General features: G+C 57.6%; 1 protein-coding gene across 1 annotated transcript in view; it reads right to left on the minus strand.

The window, feature by feature from the left end:
• Positions 1–1,155: 1,155 nt before the first annotated feature.
• LOC131290625 (F-actin-monooxygenase Mical) overlaps positions 1,156–20,605 on the minus strand; it is a 51,557-nt gene continuing 32,107 nt past the window's right edge. Inside the window, exons 5-16 of the mRNA XM_058319787.1 lie at positions 19,864–20,112; positions 18,096–18,617; positions 17,319–18,006; positions 16,742–16,863; positions 7,003–8,226; positions 4,690–6,945; positions 3,370–4,617; positions 3,171–3,203; positions 2,124–2,328; positions 1,950–2,037; positions 1,571–1,878; positions 1,156–1,445 (exon numbers count right to left, since the gene is read on the minus strand). Of these exons, the coding sequence (XP_058175770.1) occupies positions 1,156–1,445; positions 1,571–1,878; positions 1,950–2,037; positions 2,124–2,328; positions 3,171–3,203; positions 3,370–4,617; positions 4,690–6,945; positions 7,003–8,226; positions 16,742–16,863; positions 17,319–18,006; positions 18,096–18,617; positions 19,864–20,112 (7,233 nt within the window). The remainder of the gene's footprint in view (positions 1,446–1,570; positions 1,879–1,949; positions 2,038–2,123; positions 2,329–3,170; positions 3,204–3,369; positions 4,618–4,689; positions 6,946–7,002; positions 8,227–16,741; positions 16,864–17,318; positions 18,007–18,095; positions 18,618–19,863; positions 20,113–20,605) is intronic.

Here is a 20,605-nt window from a genome sequence, read left to right on the forward strand (position 1 = left end):
ACCAATCCAGTGCGAGGGTGCGCATGCATTAGGATAAATGCTACCTGGAACTTGCTATACTAGGCTATACGGACTATAGAGGGGAAGGAGGTTGATAGGCAGGCAGACAGGCAGGCAGGCAGGCAGCCAGGCGGGTAGGATTCAACTTAAGACTACTAAAATAAAAAACCCCGTTAACGCGGTGCTTAGTTGTAATAGTATATTTTTCACTCAAGACAAAGTGTGCGTTAGGAAATGGGTTCGCAAAAAGGTAATGTACAAAACTATAAATACAATACGTGTTATGTTAGTGCGCACAATCATCACAATGGTGAGTAACACACACACACGACACCTGCTTACGGGGGAAATGTTCCTAGCAAAAGGGGCCTTTCGGGCCATCAGCATCGCACCGAAGCTTCTGTGCCGTGCTGTGCAACATCATTCTGTGGCGCGATGGGGGGGAGGGAGGGAGGGGGGTCACTATCTGTCACGACTGCCGACTCCGCGCTCATGCTCATGCCATTCATCTCAAGCCTCGTTGAGACCCAATGCATAAGATGATAAATAAAGAACCCCAGCAGCCCAGGAAGATAGGTGGCGCTTCCGCGAGCTGCGTCGGAACCTGATTCGACACCTATGGCAACATAGCGTCCGGTTCCAAACAGTACCATGTACGTGCACGTGCGTGTGTGTGCGTGTGTGTGTGGGTCAAGTTCCACCACGGTGCCTTACATTCCTCCGCAGCAAACCCACGAATATCTCTGTGAAAAGTTTATACAGTTTTACTTCACTTTTGCTTCGATCCGGGGACATATTGGAAAGGTTGTTTAGAACATTACAACTACTCTATCGCAACAGTGCTGTGTGCAGTGATGCAGTGTTTTTCAATTAAACAAGCGCTTAGATGGGTGCAACCTGGACATGGAATACGGTGTGTGAAATTTCTCTACAGCCAAAGTTAGGTATTAGCTACCAAGCCACCAGTTTAGAAGTTTAGTGTGTATGTGTGTGTTGCCAAAATGTGCTATCAAGTGTTGCACACCATGTAAGCGCTGTTTGGTGTGATGTTTAGGACACCATCGTCGTGATCAACGCTATCCTACGATATTGCACTGTGTGTATTAACATTAAAGTCACCAGTCAAGGTGCGCTTGGACGGATAAGCTGCTTAGCTTAGTTAGCGAACCAACTAAATACTACGGCAACAACAACGGAAAACACTAGCAGATAGGTGGCCAGGGGCCGGGAGGGCATAAACGAAAAGGTTGGTGGGATGCTTACACCGGTGTCCTTCGTAACGCGCGCGTGGGGCAGCACGCCGACGCTCGACGATGTCGACGAGGTAGTCGCCGATGCCGCCGCATCGAGCGGCGGTCTCAGCGTCTGCCGTTTGGCCACAATTTCCAGCATCTCGTTGAGAATGGCGCCCTCCGCAGCAACGTCGGAAGAGTTCTTGTCTAGCTCTGTGCAAGGGGGGGGGGGGGGGGAGAAAACAGAAGCTGCTTTAGCGGGTTTGTTGTTTGTCGATAAGGTAAACGACAGGGGGATAGAGAGACCATCCGTGTCGCCGGTTGTGGGTACTACGTACTGCCAAACGATAACCGCCTGTTGAGCTCTTCCTTCAGTTGCGCGTGGCGATGCTCGAGCTGCAGCTCCTGCTGCCGTATGTTGAGCTCGTCGTCGCGCACCTTCAGCCGGGTGATGCTGCTCATGATTTCCAACCACTCCTTCACCAGCCCGTCGTCGTTAGCACCGAGGTTGGCGACGCTGTACTGCTTGAGAGTTTCACTCTCGCCGCGTAGCTCCTTTTCGATCTCCACGCCACGCGCTTCAAGATCGTTGATCTGTACCTCGATTTGTTCCTGTTCTCGTTGTATTTCTTGAGCAATTCTCAGTCTGCGAAGCAAGAGGAGAAACGGTGTGTTTAAGAAGGCATGCATCCCGTGGGACCGGTTCGCGGTTCGCACCTTTTTAATTCCGCTTGTCGTGATGTTTTCGACATTGCACGCATTTTCTTCGATTCGTTGTTCGGTTCGTTCGAAGCACCGTACTCGTCTGCAAGGAGCGAAACACGGAAAATCGATTACGTCCAGGCGGACAGGAGCAGGAGCGGTCCCATTACCCGGGGCCGAGGCACCTACCATCGGATCGCTCGTAGTTCAGCGGCAGCGGCGGAATCGGTGGCGGTTCCAGCTCCTCCGCCTCCTTGCGCCCGATCGGTTTGTAGCTGTTGTGGTGGGCGGCCGTATTCGCAGCCGCACTCCCAGCCGATGGCGACCCGTTCGAGGCGTTGCTGTTCAGGCAGTCTTCCGAGGCGCACCGGCCGTACAGCGGGCCTTCCTTTTCCTGCAGTCCAAGTGATCGAGGAGAGAGACAACGGTTAGTAATACCAGCGATGGTAAGCTCTTGACAAGGCTACGGGAGATGAATCACTATCAACCATGCGGAGCTAGGTATAACTAGAAATAACACTATCGCTCGTGAACAATGCGAATGCGAGAACGAAGCTACCGATTGCGTGAAACAGTTCAACTCAACAAACACAATTTTCAGCAAACATAAATAATTTAATAAAAAAAAAAATAATAATAAATAATAAAATAAAACCAACCATATGCGTTACCGGCCAGAGTTGTACAATTCACTGTAATGAACTAGATGTTAAAAAGTGAACAAGAACACATCCTCGGTTTACAAAACAATGCAAAATTAGCGCAATTGTTCACTTTTCATTTTCTACATGAGTTGGTAACGATTTTATTTTATTAAAAATATTCCATCTTTATCATACTTTCTCAACTCTAGTAGGAACGAAAAGCTGGCTTTACTCAATTAACAATTTAGAGTACATAACAATGACAGCTAAAGTAAAATGTCAACTTGGCCGGTACCACATAGAAAACGAGAGAATCTACAGGAGGTGTGATGGGGGGTGTGCCAATTGTCCGAAGGGAGAGGATCAAAACTAAGCAACAACTATTCGATGATTACGACCCCGAATCTGACAATCTAATGTTTTTTGAAAAAAAAGTAAGAGCTTCTTCAGCGTTCAAAATAAAGAGGATAGGAACACATACACCAAAAAAAAAGAAAACAAACACGCATGAACAGAGAAAGAAGGGGGGCGGGCGGGGTTCGGCCGTGAGTGTGAATGTGAAAATAGGTAAAACTTAGTGTTAAGCCCTTACGCCACAATTAATGCTCCTCAGATCAAAGCACGACTGTGGAAAAGAAGGTGAAATAAATACACGGAAAGCGACAATGAAAGTAGTCTGGCTGGTGGGGCGGGCGAGAGAGAGAGCTGCACGGAACCAGCAAACGGAGCCCATGGGTCAGACGGTGTGTCGTTGTGGTTGGGGTGGAAACTTGGCATGCAAGCTACCGTACCTTTGATTTATCCTTAAGCTTTGGTGAAATTTTGAACCGAAGAAAGCCTCCCGCGCCGGAGTTGGACGAGCCGCCGGTTGGAGTGACCCCGTTCGCGGCGTCATTCGGCTGCTTCGGCGACACGTCCTTGCCACCGCCACCACCGCCACCGGTTTGTGCACCGTTCTCCGCCGCCGCCGCCGCCGCCGCTTTCTTGCGTCCGTTGAAAAACTCCGACACCTTCTCGATGATGCTCTTGCGCCGCTCGCGATCCTTCCGCTTGTTGCGGGTGCGCAGCGGGGCCTCGTCGGCCCCGGCGGCGGCGGCGGCGGCGGCCACCCCCGGTGGGGAACCGGCCTCGTCGGTGGGCGTCCATGCCGGCGCCGCCGTGCTGTGTACGCAAAGATTCGGATCGGACACGCAGTCGGTCAGCTTCTTCAGCGAAGAGGCGCCGGACGAGAGGGGAGGTGCACCGCCGGGCGACGGGGTCTGCGGATCGGCCGGATGCTGATGGTGATGATGGTGGTGGTGGTGGTGGTGGTGCGGCTGGTGCTTCAGCAGTGACACATCGTTGACGCTCTTCGAGCTGATCAGCTTGCTCCGATGATGATGGTGATGCTGCTCCTTGCTCTTGACATCGTCGGATTGGTTCAGCCCGTCGTCGTCGTCGTCCGTTAGGCCGCGCAGATTGATGTGGTACTTTTTGCGCAGCAAGAGCAGCCGATCCTCGGGCGACAGGCCCAGGTCTTGGTTCGATTTCAGCCGCGCCCGGGAGCGCGCTTCCTCGCGCAGCTGGTCGGTCGTGAGCAGCAGCGCATCGGAGTCGGTGCCCGACGCCATCGCCTGCGGACGGGGCGTAACGAGCTGTGGCTCGACGCCGAAATGGCTGGAAGCAACAAGGGAAGGTTCGGCACCCCCGCCGGCCGCTGTATCAATGGTCGACGCCTCCGTACCGGCGGGGCGGAACATCGCACCGGCGTAGGCGTTGTGCACCTGCTGCACTTCCATCGGTGTGTCCGCTCGCTGGGCACTGAGGCTACGCTCGGCAGCGGCCACGGTCGGCGGTGCGTTGGCTGGCGACGCGCCAACGAGCAGCGCATTGTTGCGGTTCCGGCTGCGATTGAGCCGCTTCTCGGCGTTCAGCTGCTTCTTCGTCTGCAGCTTGTCCATCACCAGATCGTGGATGATGTCCTTCTGCTTGACGCGCTCCATCGCAATCTCTTCCATCTTTTTCTCCACACTCTTCGGCGGCTCGGCGGCGGTGGCCGGCTGACCGTAACCGCCGGTCCAGCCGTCGTCGGGGCCAGGGCCACCACCACCGCAGCCAGCGGCTGGGAGCACCGTCGTGCCGTTGCTGCTGGTGGGACTGTCCTCCAGCGCCGTGTTGGGCAGTGTGTCTGCCAGCTCCTCACCGCCATCCGGACCGAGCGAATCGTCGTCCATCGTCGCCGTCCCGAGCTCACCCTTCGACGTCTTCCGTTTGTACTTCTTCACATCGAGCGAGTTGCGCGCGTTGCTGATCTGCTGGATCTTGTGCTGCAGCCGCTTGACGTACTCCTCGTAGCCGACGTCCTCGACGCGCTTGAACGAGTCCCGGCGACCCTCCTTCCGGTCGAAGCTGGTGCGCCGGACCGGCAGCGAGTCGACCAACACCTTGCGCACCGGTAGCATCAGCTTGCTGTAGTCCGGCAGCGCCGGCGCTCGCTTCGACTCGGTGAACGTCGAGCTGAACGACGTGAGGCTGCCGGCGCAACTGCTGCCCGCCTCCACACCACCACCACCACCCGCGCGCGCTACAATGCTCACCTCCGAGCTGACGCTACTGTCCGGCACGGCGCTCACCATCGTCAGGGGTTCGCTTTCCTCCGCGGCCGCCGACTTGGTGCTGGCCGAAGCGCCCGCCTCCAGCATGGACACCGCCAGCACCAGGCTGTCCTCTTCGATGTCGTTCATGGCGGGCGGGGCACGACCGGCGGCGCCCCAGGTGACGTCCCCGGTCGCCTTCTGACTCTGGCCGACGAGCGCTGAGAAGGTGATCTTCGCCGGTGGCTCCTCGTTCATCGGCGTTTTGGTGTCGTCCGGGCCGAGCAGATACGAGCCCTGCTCGATGTAGTCCACCCGGCCGGCAATCTGCTTGTTGATGGCCTCGACCACCTGCAGCGGCTGCTGCAGGCTGGCGGCGGCAACGTTCGCGCCGTAACCGAGGTGCGCCACCGCGGGCAGCGTTGGTGGCGGCGGCTGGTACAGCGTGCGCTGCGATTCCACCCGCGGATCCATGATCTCCACGTAGCCCCGGTTGCGCAGCATCATCCGGTTGGTGGTCGAGTACGTCTCGACGCAGCTCTCCTCCTCCGAGCCGGTGTCCATGAACTCGATATCCTCCAGCGCGAGGTTGCGGATGATGCCATCTTCGGTGGCGGCACCACCATCCGGTGCACGGGCCGCGATCCCCCCACCATTCACCAGCCGCTTCTGCTGCTGCTGCTGGAGCAGCCGAGCCTGCCGCAGTCGCTGATTGCGCCGCATCGTGCGATTGTTCGCGTTCAGTGCGAACTCGATGTCGACGAAGTTCTCCGACACCGCGTCATCGGCCGCCCAGTCCGAGAGCTCCGTTTCGGTCAGGTTGTTCTGCGTCGTCAGCTCCGTGTCGTCCTGCGAGTCGGAGTCGCCGTCCCCATCGACCACCCCCTTCGCCCCTGGCCGTGCGAGCGCGTGCGACATGACGGGAGCCACCGGCGGCTGCGACTGCGGCTCGCTCGCCATCGGTGTACGCTCGTTGTCCGTGTCGGCGTCGGCCGCCGGTTTGTGGTGCGCCACCAGGTTGAGATACTTTGGTTTCTGTGGCGCCGGTGCCGGCGCGTCCAGCACGAACGGCAGATTGCGCAGGGTGTCGATTTTGTTCTCGTTCTTCGTGTCGAACTTCGAGAAGCGCGGATTCCGCTTGGTGACAAAGTCCGACGACAGCGGCGAGATGCGCTCGGCGGCGGCGGCGACGCTCGGCTCGATCGCCGGTGGCGTCGGTGTTTTGGCGCGGTCCTCGTCCGGTTCCGCCATTCGCTCATCACCATCTTCATCATCCATCGGTTGCTTTGGCTGGCCGTTCACCTCCTTGACGTCGTCGGTGTCGCACGGAGGCGGTGGCACCGGCTCGCTGCATTCCACCACCGTGTTGATGCTGTCCTGGTTCATCTCCTCCTGCAGCAGCTGCGCCGCGATCTGCGTGTCCGGCGGCAGCTGTTCCATCAGCTTCAGATCCTCCGGATCGCCGATGTACCGCCCGTCGATGATCATCAGGCTGTCGATCTGCATCAGCTCGCCGGTGGCGTCGCGCACCTCCAGCCGCGGCACAAACCGCTCGTCGTTCTGCGTCTCCGGGCTGGTGGTCGAGTCGAGGATGAAGTGCGGTATGTCCTCGACGCTCGACGTACTGTTGCTGCTGCCGGTGCTGCCCCCGTTCCGGTTGCTGCCCGACTCCGATATGCTGTCCGACTCGATGCCTCTCTCGTCCTCCTCTTCCTCCTCTTCCTCCTCCTCCTCTTCTTCCTTCGTCGCCCAAGGCACGGTCGGTACCTCCAGCGTCGTCTCGTGGCATCCCTCCTCACCGGGCGGCGAGGAGGACGATGCGGACGGCTGCTGTGGCTCCACCTTCACCACCCGGTTGGGCCGGGTACCGTTCACGACGGCGGCCGGGCTCGAGCCGTCGATCTTGTTCTCGTTGCTGTCGATGCGTACGATGTCCGGAGGTGTCTTTCTCGTGCCACCGGACTGTTCCCCGTTGACGGGCGCCCCGGGCGCGATGCTGAAATCGAGTGTCGTCTCCACCAGCGACCGATCGCAGTTGGGTGAGTCGTGGGCGGTGAGATCGAGGTACGCGTGCTTGAGGTTCGAGATGTACTTCAGCTCGTGCCCCTGCTGCTGCTGCTGCTGCTGCTGCTCCCGACCGGCATTCCCGGCCGCGGCCAGCTCGGCCGCGTTACCCTCGCCCGCTTTCGTTTTCTCCGGCGTCACGAGATCGATGATCTGCATGTCCACGTCCTCGTTGTTGTTGAAGTTGTTGTTGATGTTATTGTTATTGTTGTTGTTCAAGCCAGGTGAACGTTCGCCGGCGTGCTCGTCCGGCACGTTCGTCTGTTTCGCCCTGTTTGAGTGACGCGGCGAAGCAACCGGGGGCGGCTTACCGCTCGCTTCGTGTTCTTTGGCGACGGCACTGGTTTGGAACGGTCCGTTTAATTTGGCCTCGTTCAGCTTGTTCTCGACCAGCGTCGAGTTGATGGTTTCCACCAGCGAAAGGCGCTTGGCAGGCGCGTTCCCGTTCGCTGCCGGCTGACCGGCCGGGCACTGGTTCTCTTGTTCGGTGTCGACGTGCATCTTCTCGTGGGTGGCGGATGGCAGTTGCTGCTGCTGCTGCTGCTCCTCGGCCTCAGCCAACCCGCCGCCAACCGGCGAACCGAGGGCCGGTTTCAGTACCGCCGGAATGGCAGACGACGCCGGCGCCGCCGCCGCCGGATTCAGCAACTTCTGGCACTCGGTGATGTTGGAGTGGAAGCTTTTGAACTTCGAGTCCAGGGCCGACGCCGAGCCGGACTTGAGCACACCGAGCCCGCCCGTACCCTCGCCGAGCAGATACTTCTTCTTCAGCTCGAGGCTCTTCTTCGACGCGATACCCTCGGTGCTGGCCGTTTTGCTGAGCCCGTAGTCGCCCGGGCGCGGTACGGCCAGCGGGGCCCGACCCGCCTGCACCAGCTTGATCGTCGGATCCACCTCGACCAGCGGCTTGAACTCCAGGTGGAACGTTGGCGGCACACGCAGCGGCTCCTCGTCGTCGAACTCCGAGTCGGTCGAAATTTCCGTCGAGTTCACCTCCGAGTCGGACGCACCCTGCGGATGGGAGGAACGAAACACAAACGTACATTAGAAGCTGCCCATAACAACAAATATGTGTTTTTGTTTGTGGTTTAATGACACAGACACTCCGCTGGACAGAGGGCGCGCGCATCTGCCGGGGGGGTTGGTTAAATGGGGCCTCAGATACCAGCGCATCATTCAAAAGAAATGCCACGTAGCACAGCGGTTTGACATGGGGGAGTTGCAGGTTAGGCAGTGTCGGAGAAAACAATAAATTTCCACTATACTATTCCTAATAGTGTGTGTCGTTTGTTGCAAAACATTTACGTGAGTCTCGACAGTTACTTGTGACACCAAAGGCAGACCTTAGTTCGTGCCGTACTGTTTTGTCCGACGCTGTCGATGAGTATACCTTTAACAACAACTTACAAACACCGTACGCTAAAGAGATGCCATCGGAAAAGGGCAACAAACAACAGCACATCACACGAAGTTAGTTTTGAATGCAGAGAGCAGCGTAACGAAGCAGCGGGCCGGTTTGGGCAGAAAGTAGGGACCGAAATCATCGAACTTTGGGATTGTCCGGTCGAGCAAGGCAATAAGACAATGGCTCCAGTTAAGGATGAACCTCACACAACAGTTCGTTAGCTGACGTAAGGCATGGAAACTCTCCTGCGTTTTTTTTTTTTGGAAGGCCCAAGGCGGAAAGTGATTTGCCGTTTTCCCTCGGTATGTACATAATTCGTTTGAGCATTTTTGACTAATATTGTTCCCTCGCCTCGCGGAGGAGGAAAGGTAAGAGAAGCGTGAGCAAACGCCAACACCCTCGGGGGGCAAAAACGAGCAAGCGTTTAGAGAAACGCTTCACCAGCTGAAAACAAACGTAAATGCAAATTATAATGAACAGAATTATTAGCGCGCGCAGTGTGAAACGTGAAGTTTGTTAAACCAAAGCAAAATATATATATATATATATCGAAACAACAATCAACTAAACCAGCTTGCAACAACGAAAACAGCTAAAGTAAAAGAGATTTAAGTAAAACAAAAACAAAAAAACGATGGTAGACAAAACGCAAATAAGAACAAAAGAAAAAAGAAGGAAATTAGAGAAGAAAAACAGAAAGGAACAGTCAACACAACCAACATCAGCACACTGTCACAACGGGGATTACCTCCACGCGCTTCTCATCAATTCAATTCTCTCATCTCATCTCTAGTGCGTCCGAACGAACGCAGGGGGTAGTGCCTCCAGCAATGGAATGCGAAACCGGATCGAGCTCGGGGCCTTCAGCGCGCAGAGAGTAGACAACAATCGGTAGCCGAACCCGGGGGGGGGGGGGATCGATGGAGACAGTCGGCGGAACAAAAACACAGGTGTGGAGCCAAAAAGGGACACAAATAAACAAAATCCAATGCCTTCGGCATTCGGTGATCTGCACAGTGGGAAGTGGTTGTTGTGTTGTGGCGGCCAGATTCAAGTAGAGTTGCGGTTGTTGTTGTTGTTGTTGTGCATGGTTGTAGTATGATGTGGCGGGAGGGAGCTCGGGGTGTTGGTGCGATGTGCTACTGTAACGCGGGACTGGACACACACATAAAGAGCGAGGCTCGAGGCACAACAAGCACGACAGGACACGAACGAAAGGGCAGCGCATGACGCTTCCTGAGCACCAAATGGCGATGGGCACAAACGGATGCGGTGATTTGTTGAATGGATCAGCAGGTGCGAAGCGTCGAACGTTTTGCTAACTGCTTCGTGTGGGATGTGTAAGGGGGTTGACGGACTGTTTCTCGTTACTAGGAAAGGCTGCCAGTGACAGTGACTGCTGCATTGCATGATGGTGGAGATGACGTGGCGTGGGTGGAGCTAGAGGTGGGATGTGGATGGATCGAATGGAGCCGGCGGCGGCTGCTTAGGAAATGTTACAGTTTTCTCGCGTACGTGACGTGTCGCCACGTCCCCGCCGATGGTCGTAGGAGGAGCGTGGTCCCGCACCTCCCAACGCCGCCGACGACGAGGAGCTGGCAAGCGGGTACTCCTTGCCACGGTTGGTGTAGTGGAGCATGCGGGACGGCTGTGTGATCGCCTTGGTCTGGATGCGGCTCATGGCGGCGGCGCCCGAGGTGCCGTAGGTCGAGCCGGAAGCGTACGACGTGCCAGCCGTGCTGGTGGTCGGGGCACCGCCGGCACGGTGGTAGTGATGGTGGGAGCTGCTGGCCACCGGGTACGCCAGGTCCGGCTCGTCGTCGCTGTCGTGCTCGAGCATCTCGCGGATGTACGGATTCGGATCGTTGCGCGTCAGCTGCGTGCGGATGTACTTGTTGGTCTTCTCGTGCAGCCGGTGGCTGCGATCGACGATATGGCGGTCTTCGGCGTCGTAGCGCCGCGAGTACTGCGATCGGGCAATGTCGCGCGCCGGCAGATCGTACCGGCTCGACGTCATCGGTACGTGGGCGGCCGTTTTGGAGCGCCCGAGGGGCACGGTGCTGGCGGCGTAGTAGCCACCATCCTCCACCATGGTTGGATAGTGGTGATGGTACGCCGGTTCCTTGACGTACTTGGCAGGTGCGCGCTGGATCGGTACCGGTATCTCGTGGAACACCGGCTCACGGCGGTTCGCCTTCGGGATGTACTCCTCCGGATCGTAGGAGCGTGGCAGCGGCTGCATCGGAGGCGAGTTGTGCGGACCACGGATCGGCTTGGGTACGTACTCGTCCGGATCGTAGTCGCGTGGCAGCGTGGGATCGAGGTCGCACAGCTCCGGACCACGCCTGTTGATCCGCGGCACGTACTCTTCCGGATCGTAATCCTTGGGGATGGCCTTGCGGCGCATCGGGCGCGCCCGCCGGATCTCCAGATCTTCGATGCGCTTCTCCAGTGTCTTGATGTCTGGCTTCGGTTTCGCGCCACCCTCGTAGTAGGTGACGCCCCGGTCGAGGATCGCTTCCCACTTGGAGAAGTCGGTGGTCCTCGGACGGGGCGACTCCCGGTCGATGTCAACCTTCGGCGGTTCCACCGTATCCTTGCGCCCACGCGCCACATCCGTCATGGACTTGTTCTTGCGGAACTTGCTACCCTGGCCCCGCCAGCGTGCCCCGGCCGACTGGTCGCGTAACGTCGACAGTTCCTCGTCCGAGCCAAACTGGTCGAGATCGAGATGGCGCAGGCGCGGATCGACCAAGTGGCGCGAGCGTGCCGGTGGCTCCACCTCATACTCGAAGTCGCGCAGTTCCTCGAACTTTTGCTTCAACGATCCTCGCCGGCGGCTGCCACCGGCACCCGGGACCGCCAGCCGGTCGCAGGACTTCGAGCGACGCACCTTCGTGGAGCCGCGGCGGCGCCCACCGTCGGCCGCCGGATCGGGCACGACGAAGAACGTGTCGACCACCTCCTCGTTCTGCTTCACGAACACCTGCTCGATGGCGATGTTCTCGATGCTGGCCGACTTGCGCGCCCTCCAGGGATCGATACAGATGGAGTTGTCGAAGGCGCGGCTCGCCGCTCCCGGGGCGGTGCTTCGCATCGCCGCCGGTGGCGACGTCTCGCTAGAATCCACCTTTTTCTGGCGTCGCAGCGGCCGCTGGGGCTGCTGGTCGGCGCTGACCATCGCCACCACCGGTTCTTCGCGCGCCGCCTTTTCCGCCAGCAGCTGCTTGTACGCCTGGAACTCGGACCGCTCCTGGTGGACAGTGTCACGCGCCGGCGGTTCGTACACGACCGGCGCTCCAAAATCTGCTCCAACCAACCCGGATGTAATGTCCTTGAGGATGTGTGCGTAATCGCCCGACATACCCTGCGTCGAGGGTTGCGGCTCGCGGTGCTCCTCGGCAGGTGGGGTGGTGGTGTGCAGCGTGTACACCTGTATGGCTTGAGGCATCACCAACGCCGTACTCTTCAGCGCATCCATACATCCCAGGCTCTTCATCGGCTCTGGGGGCTTCTGTACGTCGCTGGCAGGGGACTGTGGCTGTTCGTGGTGCTGCTTCTTTGTCGTCGAGCTAACCACGTCCGGCATCAGCCGGTCCGCTTCCGTCAGCACGGCACTCGAGCTGATCAAATCGGTCGACGGCTTCTTGCTAACATCTTCCACCGCAGCAAGCGCCGTTTGTGACACGACATCAGTCGCAGCCTTCGTGAGCAACGCCTTCATCGGTACTGCGTCCACCTTCGCCTCTGCCTTAGCGGAGACATTCCTTGCAGCGGCCAGTTTTTCCGTCAGCTGCGAAACGGTGGTCTTGAACTCTTTATCCGATAATTGCTTTCCTCCCGAGCCTTCCTTGGTTTCCGGCGGCGCCCGGACAGTGTTTGTAGACACCACTTTGCCCTCCGTCTTGACCGCCACCGGAATACTCTGTACGGACGCACTCTTTAGGTGCCGGGAGCTAGGTCCACCAGCTTGCACTTGCGTACGCCGCTCCAAATCAATGTTCGGGATGCGGTTAGTGGCAATCGATGGAGTGGCCTTACCGACGGGTACCTTGCTTCCCGCAGGTTCGCCAATGTCCAGCAGCAACTTGTCGAAGTCAACCTCCGCTAGGACGGCGGACTCCTCCTCAGCCTTTTCATCCAGCAGCTCATCGAAGTCGGTCACCGGCGCCGGCAGTGGTTTCTTGACGGTTTCATCGCGAGCAAGGATACTCTGACGCTCGTCAACGTTCGCCTTCGGGAGCCCCACGGGTGCCACGACGTTCGGTTTGCGCGGCACGGCGTACTGTTCCTTGATCTGCGCGGAACGCTCCAGCCGGATCTGCATCTTCTCCTCACTGCCGAGCCGCTCGGTGGTAAGGTTGCTGGTGCTGGCGGCAAGCGTTCCTCCCAGTGGCTTAGCGATCACGCTGGCGCCTCCAGTGGTGGTCTTCTTGCCGGGCGCCGCTGCCTCACGGATCACCTCCATCCGCAACTCGGCGGACGTTCCGGCAGTGGTCGCGATCGAGTTCGCTCGCTGCAGCTTGTTGAACTCCTTCTGGAAGGAGGTCTTCTGCCGCTGCTTCGGTATGGGCAGGTCGTCCAGCAGCACCTCCATCACCAGCTGATTGATACCGTCCCGACATTGGGGCGCACACGCCCCACTGTCGCCCGTCGGCTTCACCGCTGGCGTCAGCAGGGTGCTACGCAGTTCCGATAGCGTTCTGGGGACGGGCGCGTTCTCGACCTGCTCCTCCACCTTCTCTTGGCAGGCAAAGATGGCTTCGTGCTTCCGGCGAAGTTCATCGAAGCGCTTCTCGTCCGACGACAGCGTGCGGGAGCGGGAGAGTCTAGGCGGTACCTTCACCGGTTCCTCCGATTCCAGCGCTGGCTGTCGCTGGCCATCTTCCTTGGCAGCCGTCACTGTCGGTTTGGTCGGTTCTGTCTGCGGTTCTGGTTTGGCAACGTCCTCGCGTTTGTTCGACGATGACGCACCCTTCGTCACGTCTGCCCTACCCATTGTTGTTGTTTTGCTCATCGTAGGCGATGGCATTTCATTCGGTTCGCTCGGCTTTGCCTCAACTGGCGTGTCAACTGGCTGCATTTGGCGCAACGCGGCTAGCGGCGTCGGGCCCTTAACCATCGCATCCTTAGATACGACGGCAAAGGCCGACTTTGCTTCCATGTCTCGCTTCGGTGCGGGCGTTTTCTTGGTCCGGGTAGCTTGGCTCGGTGTGTCCGTCTCGGAGGCTCCCGCTCCCGGACCAGTGGCGTTTGGTTTGGTTTGTTCGTGTTGGTTGCGAGTGGCTTGCGGTGACGATTGCTTGAGCGAAATCTGTACGCTAGAGATAGCTTTCCTCGGTGGGCTCGGCGTTCCAGCCGTCGGTTGCGGCGCCCCCGTTGTTCCAGTCTTCTGCACCGAAGCACTGACCGACGTCGCTGTCACCGCCGGACCATTCACCGTCGGAGTCGCATCCGGTGTCCTGGTGCTCTTCTGCGCCTGTGTCTCCGTGCCGCAACCACTCGCCTGCCTCTTCTTCTGCGCTGTCGCCGCCCGTGGTGTACTCGGCGATTTCGGCTCCTTCGCTTCTTTGCTCGTTGTTGTCGTCGTCGTCGTCGTCGTCGTTGTCGGCTTCTGTTGAGGGGTCTTCTGAAAGGGCTGCAAAGTAAGCTTATCACTGTTACCACGGTGAGGGAGGAGGATGGCAGCGGCAGCCGCGTCGTTGCGCTGCCGCTCCCCTGCCTCCGGTTCCTCCTCATTAACCCTACCTAGCTTGACGCCCGACGGAACCTTCACACCTAGGCCGCCCGATTCCACCGTCCGTTCGTCTTCGTGCGCGGTCAGATCAATCAACGAGGAGGATCGCGTGTCCAGCTTGGACAGGCTCGCCAGGTAAATCTCCTCGAGCGTCTCCTGCATCTTCACCGGTATCTCTATCCTGAACGCCGGTCGTTTGAGCGTCAACTTCGGCACTCCCGGCGCCGCCGTCGGCTGCGGATTGCTCACCTTCTTGCCGGTGAAATATCGCTCGTTGTTCCCGACCTCTGCGGCGTTTATCGTGGCCGTTTGCTTCGCCACCGAAGGCAGTGCCTTCCGAGCGCCCTTCGGGCTCGACTTGTTCGACTTCGGTTCGCCGAGAATGGCGTCGAAGGTGTCGACCAGCGTATCGTCGACGTCCTGCAGTAGGTCCTCGAACAACTGCTCGTCGACGTCGGGTGACGTGCGTTCGGGTACCGCCACCTTGGGGTTTTGCTTGGGCACCGGCGGCTTACGCTGGGTAGCGGACGGCGCCGGGGCCGGCTGTTGAGCCACGGCAACATCCGTCTTGGATTTCTTAATCGGTTGGAAGGCCAAAATGTTCTTCTTCGGCGGTGGTGCGACGGCCGGTGGAGGTGGTGGTGGTGGTGCCACCGCGCTGCCCGTGCTGGATTTGCGCACGGGCAGCGGTGACTCGATGCTGCTCTTGCGCGATATGGCCGGCGAAACCAGCGATGAGGGTGGCGTCGACGAGGACGCGTTCGACTTGGCGCCCGCTCCGAAGTACTTCAGCAGGTCCGTCTCGCTCGGCTTCTTGCGCCCCAGCGCGGGCGACCCCTCGACGCTCGAGACGGACGTGGGCGTACCACCACCACCACCACCGGTGGCCGCCTTGCCCGGGAAGTACTTGGCCAGCTTGCCACCCTGCAGCGCCGTCACGTCCTTGTTCGGCAGCTGCTTCGGTTTGCTGCCGGACGCGAAGAACTTGGCCACGTCCTTCTCGCTCTTAACGCCCACCACCTTCGGCCCGCCGTCCACCGCCGACCGGATCGACTGCATGTTGTTCGCGAACTTGCGCGCCTCCTGCACCTTCGAGCGCCTGTCCAGCGCGGCCTGCTCCGCCTTGATCTGGCGCAGAAACTCGTCCGCCTCGTCGCCGTCGGTGTTCGCCGAGCGGCGGCGGTGGCTCCGGGCGCTCAGCGCCGGGCTGGAGCACTGGCTGCCGCACGACGAGATCGGCGCACCGGACGCCTCCTGGATGAGGCGATCCAGCTCCGCCTCGCTGCCGCGCAATGGCGACGCACCGAGCTTGCGATGCTTCTTGAGCGTCGGCGTTGGAGGCGCCGAAGGTACCGACGAGGACTGCTGCTTCTTCACCGATGGCACGGGAGACGGTGGAATCGGCGGCACGGAAGCCCGTGCACTCGGGGACGCTGTTTGCGGCGATGCCTGTGGTGTGATGTTGGTGGTTTTCGTGCTAGTAACGGATGATTGTGGCACGGGGAATGGTAATGACGCGGATGCAAGCGATTGTGACCCATGCGGTCGTGTGCTGGTGGTAGCTGTGGTAGTAGTAGTAGTAATAACAGCAGTAGCTGTTGCTGGCTGTGGTGGAGGCGATGAGTTTTGCGACTTTGGTTTGATCAGTGTGCTGAGGCTGTTCATGAGACCACCGAAGAAGGAGGTACTTTTCGATTTGCTACCGCCTGTGTCCCCAGCAGCGCTACCGCGCAGTCCCGCCGCGGGTGAAACCCCGGCCCCCTCCGGGGACTCCGTCGTCTGCGCGTGGAGCCACTGCTCGCGCACGCTCAGCTTCTTGAGCATGCGCTCCTTGAGGGCCCGATCTTCGGCGCTTTCCGCTGCACCCTGGTGCCCGGTCGCGGTGTCAACGGTGGCACTTCCGGTCGCTTGTGCCGCATCGTGGGGCGCCGGGACGCCCTTCGGGGAGCTAGCGGTGGAAACGGTACTTGCGAAAACCTGCTAAATATGAGTAATAAAACGGTATTTTGGGGTGTGTTTTCGTTTTGTCACACGCCACTCGCACAGTTTGTGGTGAATATTCGATTTATTCAGCATACACCGTGTGTGTGTGTGCGTGTGTACGTGCGGTGTCGCATGTGGGTCAGAAATAAATAAATAAAAAAGAACAATGAAATATAGTAATGCCTCTTCCGCCCCTCTCGAACGCCGCTCGCTTGGAACCGACAACAACGCTCGACTCGTCGATTTCTCTCTAAATATTAAATATGCTGCCAGGGTGGGGGAGGGCTGGACAGGGGTGTAGAGGGGGGGGGGGGGGGCTTGCGGAAAAGAAAATGTCGGGCTACCAACAACACACACACACAGACGAAACGCGCAGTGCGCTGCGAGCCCGATCGTCTTACCTCGGTTTCCGTATCGGTCGGCAGCAGCGGAAGCGGCAGCAGGTTGACCTCCTGGCGGCGCATTTCGCGGGCGCGAGCCAACTCCTCGCCCTCCGTTTGCGACTCAACCTCGTCGTCATCTTCTGTGTCGAAACGTACATGGAACAAACAATAACAGAGACGACAAGAGAAGAGAAGAAAATTAGATGTAACAACGATACTGAACAAGTTCCAGTAAAAAGTGACTGGTTTAAACAAGACAAGTAAACAAACACTAAACGAGCCCAAAACCATAGATACTTCACATAAAGATCAACTTATGACCATCGTTAAACACTTTCAATCGCTTGATGTATAGGAGACTATCGTAACTAAGCAAAAATAAACACGGTTGGCTTAATAGGAACCTCACACACAGCCTGATAATATCAATAACTAGAGGTCTAACTAAACAAATTTGTTACAAAATAATGTGGTAAACTTGTATATACTCTTATGTTGATCAGTAAAATTGTAAACAATGTAACAAGACAGAGTAATAAAAAAAATAGTGGTGTTGAATTCGACCCATTGATCAACTTGCTGTGCGCACCTTCACTGGAGTAGCTGTAGAAGTCGGCATCACTGTCGACCATGTTGGAGAAGCGCTTGTCGCTGATCCATTCGGCGGCGAGCTGCAGCGTTTGCACGCCGAGCGGCGAATCGGCCGTCTCCTCGTAGTCGGATTCACTGTCCGTGTCCGACTCGTCCGAGCTGGACAGCTCCTCCTCGGACTCGTCCGACTCGGTGCCGAAGTTGCGATCGGTCCACTCGTTCTCGTCGATCACCTCCATGTTCGCCTCGTCGTCCGAGACCCGCTCGGGCGTCTGAGCGTCCCGCTCGTGGTAGTCGACCATCGACGCATCGTTGTCGGCGAGCATCGAACGGACCGCACCGTCCACCAGGGCGGCGGTGGTGCGGCCGGCAACGCCTCCGGTTTCCAGCACCCGACCAACCAGCGGACCACCGGAGGCGCGCTGGCGCTGCGTCGATTTGCGTACGGCCGGTTTGACCGTCTTCGAGGGCAGCTTGAAGTGCGGCGTGCAGTAGAACCGACCCTCCGGGGCGTCCCGATCGAACGCGTACGCCCCGAGGCGCAGGTTGGTGTGGCAGTGGTGGCACTTCAGGCACGACCGGTGCAGCGTCAGCCCCTCGGCCGATATTTTCTCCATCAGGTAGACGCGCTGCTTGCAGAAGTGACACTTCTCCGCGACGCCGCTCGCCGACAGCAGCAGTGCTTTGGGATTCTGCGTGTCACAAACGGGAAAGACATTGCCGTTAGTCTCAAACACAACCACCTCGTCCTAGCTCCTTATGTCCTAACAGTTGTACATACCGATTTTTGCTGTTGTTGCTGCTGCTGCTGCTGTTGTTGCTGCTGCTGCTGTTGCTGCTGGCTTTGCTGCTTCTGCTTGTGGCTTTGGAGCTGGCCGGCGAGCTGGGCCACCTTGTTCTTGCCCCGCTCGCCCAGATCGAGGTTGTGGCCTTCCTTCAGCTGCTTATCGATGGCCTTCAGCGAGCTGTCGATCTCCCGGTAGCGCTCCTCGTCCTGCGGCTGCGTGAGCCGATTCTGGCGCGCCAGAAACTGCTCCCGGTTCCAGTTGGGCACCCGCTCCCGGCTCTTGCCGATGTCGGTCGCCTTCTTCGACAGCTCGATCTTGCGCTCGATCTCCTTGACGTTCCAGTCGCTGCTGTCGATCTTGCCGATCGCACGCAGCAGATCCTTCGGCTTCTTCTCCGCCACCGGTGTCGCCTTGCCGCCGATGCGCCGCTCCATCGACTTGATGCGATCGCTGAACTGATCGACACCGTCGGTGAGCCCGCGCGGATAGGCGGCCGCCAGGTCCCGCTCGCGATCCTACGGATTGGGGGTAACGAATTGCAACGCATTAGACACTCGACGAGGACAGCTATCATAGGCTCGGTTCTTGTAAAAGTGTACATGGTTGTCATAGTGTTATTATCATTTCACATCGTCGGACGCGCGGTAGGATGCGGTAGTCGGTAAAGTGTGGCTCGTTTGTGTTAGTGCTGTAACATTTGTGAAACGTTAGATACAACCAGTTTTTGCCGTTGCGCATGCAATTACGAAGCACCAGCTCAACACCCGGGAGTATTATTCTTCGCTTTGGCCTTTTCGAGGGCAATCAAACAAACACATCCGCAGCTCAGGATCACATGCACAGCGCGGTCAAATGGATGGATGGATGGATGGATGGATGGGTTGCCGACTCGTGAGTCAACCCGGCATGACGACCTTAGTGGGCCTACGTGGGGTTGTGGAGCTGTGGCCGGGGGAAGAGAGGGGGGTTTTAAAAGCTAGCACACCATGCGCCCAATGAGCTGGAATGAGGGTTCGAGGAGGAGGAGGTTAGACACATTAGAGGTTATTTACAGACTACCTACATGCCTAGATACATACATACAGGGCCGGCGGCGTATCGCTACGCACCAACCATTTGGCGTTATTTAGGGTAAAGAAGCCTCCCCGATCGCTATATGGTACAGATGAGTTGCAGGCTAGTTTCAGCTCATTACAAATCCTACAAGCATGTAAATTAGGCGACGAAGGCTAGTGGACCGTGAAATATGGTACATTGGTACAAGTAATCCTTGCTAGAAGGGGGCGACCGTCGACGGGAGGGTTTCGTGGAGCGTGGTTCATTAGTTACAATCGGCGAGAGCTTGGAAGCTCTTCACTAACGACAGGAGCAGAGCGGAAAACGTCAAACCAAAACTCATGCAAGGTAAACAACGGCACGACGACAGCGATCGGAACATCGGATTTCAGCTCGGACACATGCAGTTTGAGGTAGCGTTAGATTGCAAACGTCGGCAAAAGGGGCTAGCTCAAGAGTAGGACACATCTACACGGGCTTGGTTTGGCGAACCGGAACAAGTTAGACTGGCTGACCAGGCTGGGAGTTATGTATCAGACATGAAGAGTTCTCTCAGGAGAAGTGCGCATTCGGGGTTTAGCAAAACGATTCCCGCCTAGGGCGTGGGGTGTGTAAGCGTCCAACAAGGCACACACGCACACACACACACACACAAACGACAGACAGAGCAGCACACGACTGGACCGGCTCGCGGGTGTAGCTTACAGGATAGCGCAACTTGAGCTCGAGCTCGCGCACACGATCGTTGAACACCGGCGCCGACTGCCGGTACAGATACAGCGAGTAATCTTCGAACGCGCTAGAGCTATCACTTTCCCGCAGCAAAGTGTTAGCCTGCTGCATGTGCATGCTCTTGTAGAAGTTTTGCGTCTGCTGGGCGCGCGCTAGGCGCCGCTTCGCCTGCCGATCGAGCCGGTTCGCCTCGATATCCTGCAGCCGACGGGTGCGCTCCTCCTGCGGGGTGGGGGAGAGAGAAAGGATAAAGATGGCGCGGAAACACACGAGACACGACCCTTTAAACTCCTCTGTACGCGGGCAGCACGCAACACCTGCTGCTTTGTTCCGCAACTCCGAATCGGAAGGAGGACACTTAATGCTGTACGATTTGAAAAACAAAAAAAAACATGGCGACTTTACACTGTTTGTTCATTGTTTTGGTGAGGTTTAGTGAGGGTGTTAGGTGTCGGTGAGTGCGCTGGGTTACTGTTGATCATGTGCATATGTTGGTGTTGGTGTGAAAAAAAAACCCAATGAACTAAACAAAATACATTAGTGGCTAATGGTGGTTTTTCTTTTCCTTTTTTTTCTGTAATGATTATTTATTAGATGAATAATCGAGACGACAATGACATACACATCCTGAAGACATAGATGAAAACGAAATAATAATAAATGAAAAAAAAAACTATAAACAAACAAACGAAGCTTAAATACGTTCCTCCTGAGC

The sequence above is a fragment of the Anopheles ziemanni genome, chromosome X, assembly GCF_943734765.1.
Source record: "Anopheles ziemanni chromosome X, idAnoZiCoDA_A2_x.2, whole genome shotgun sequence".
NCBI lineage: Eukaryota > Metazoa > Arthropoda > Insecta > Diptera > Culicidae > Anopheles > Anopheles ziemanni.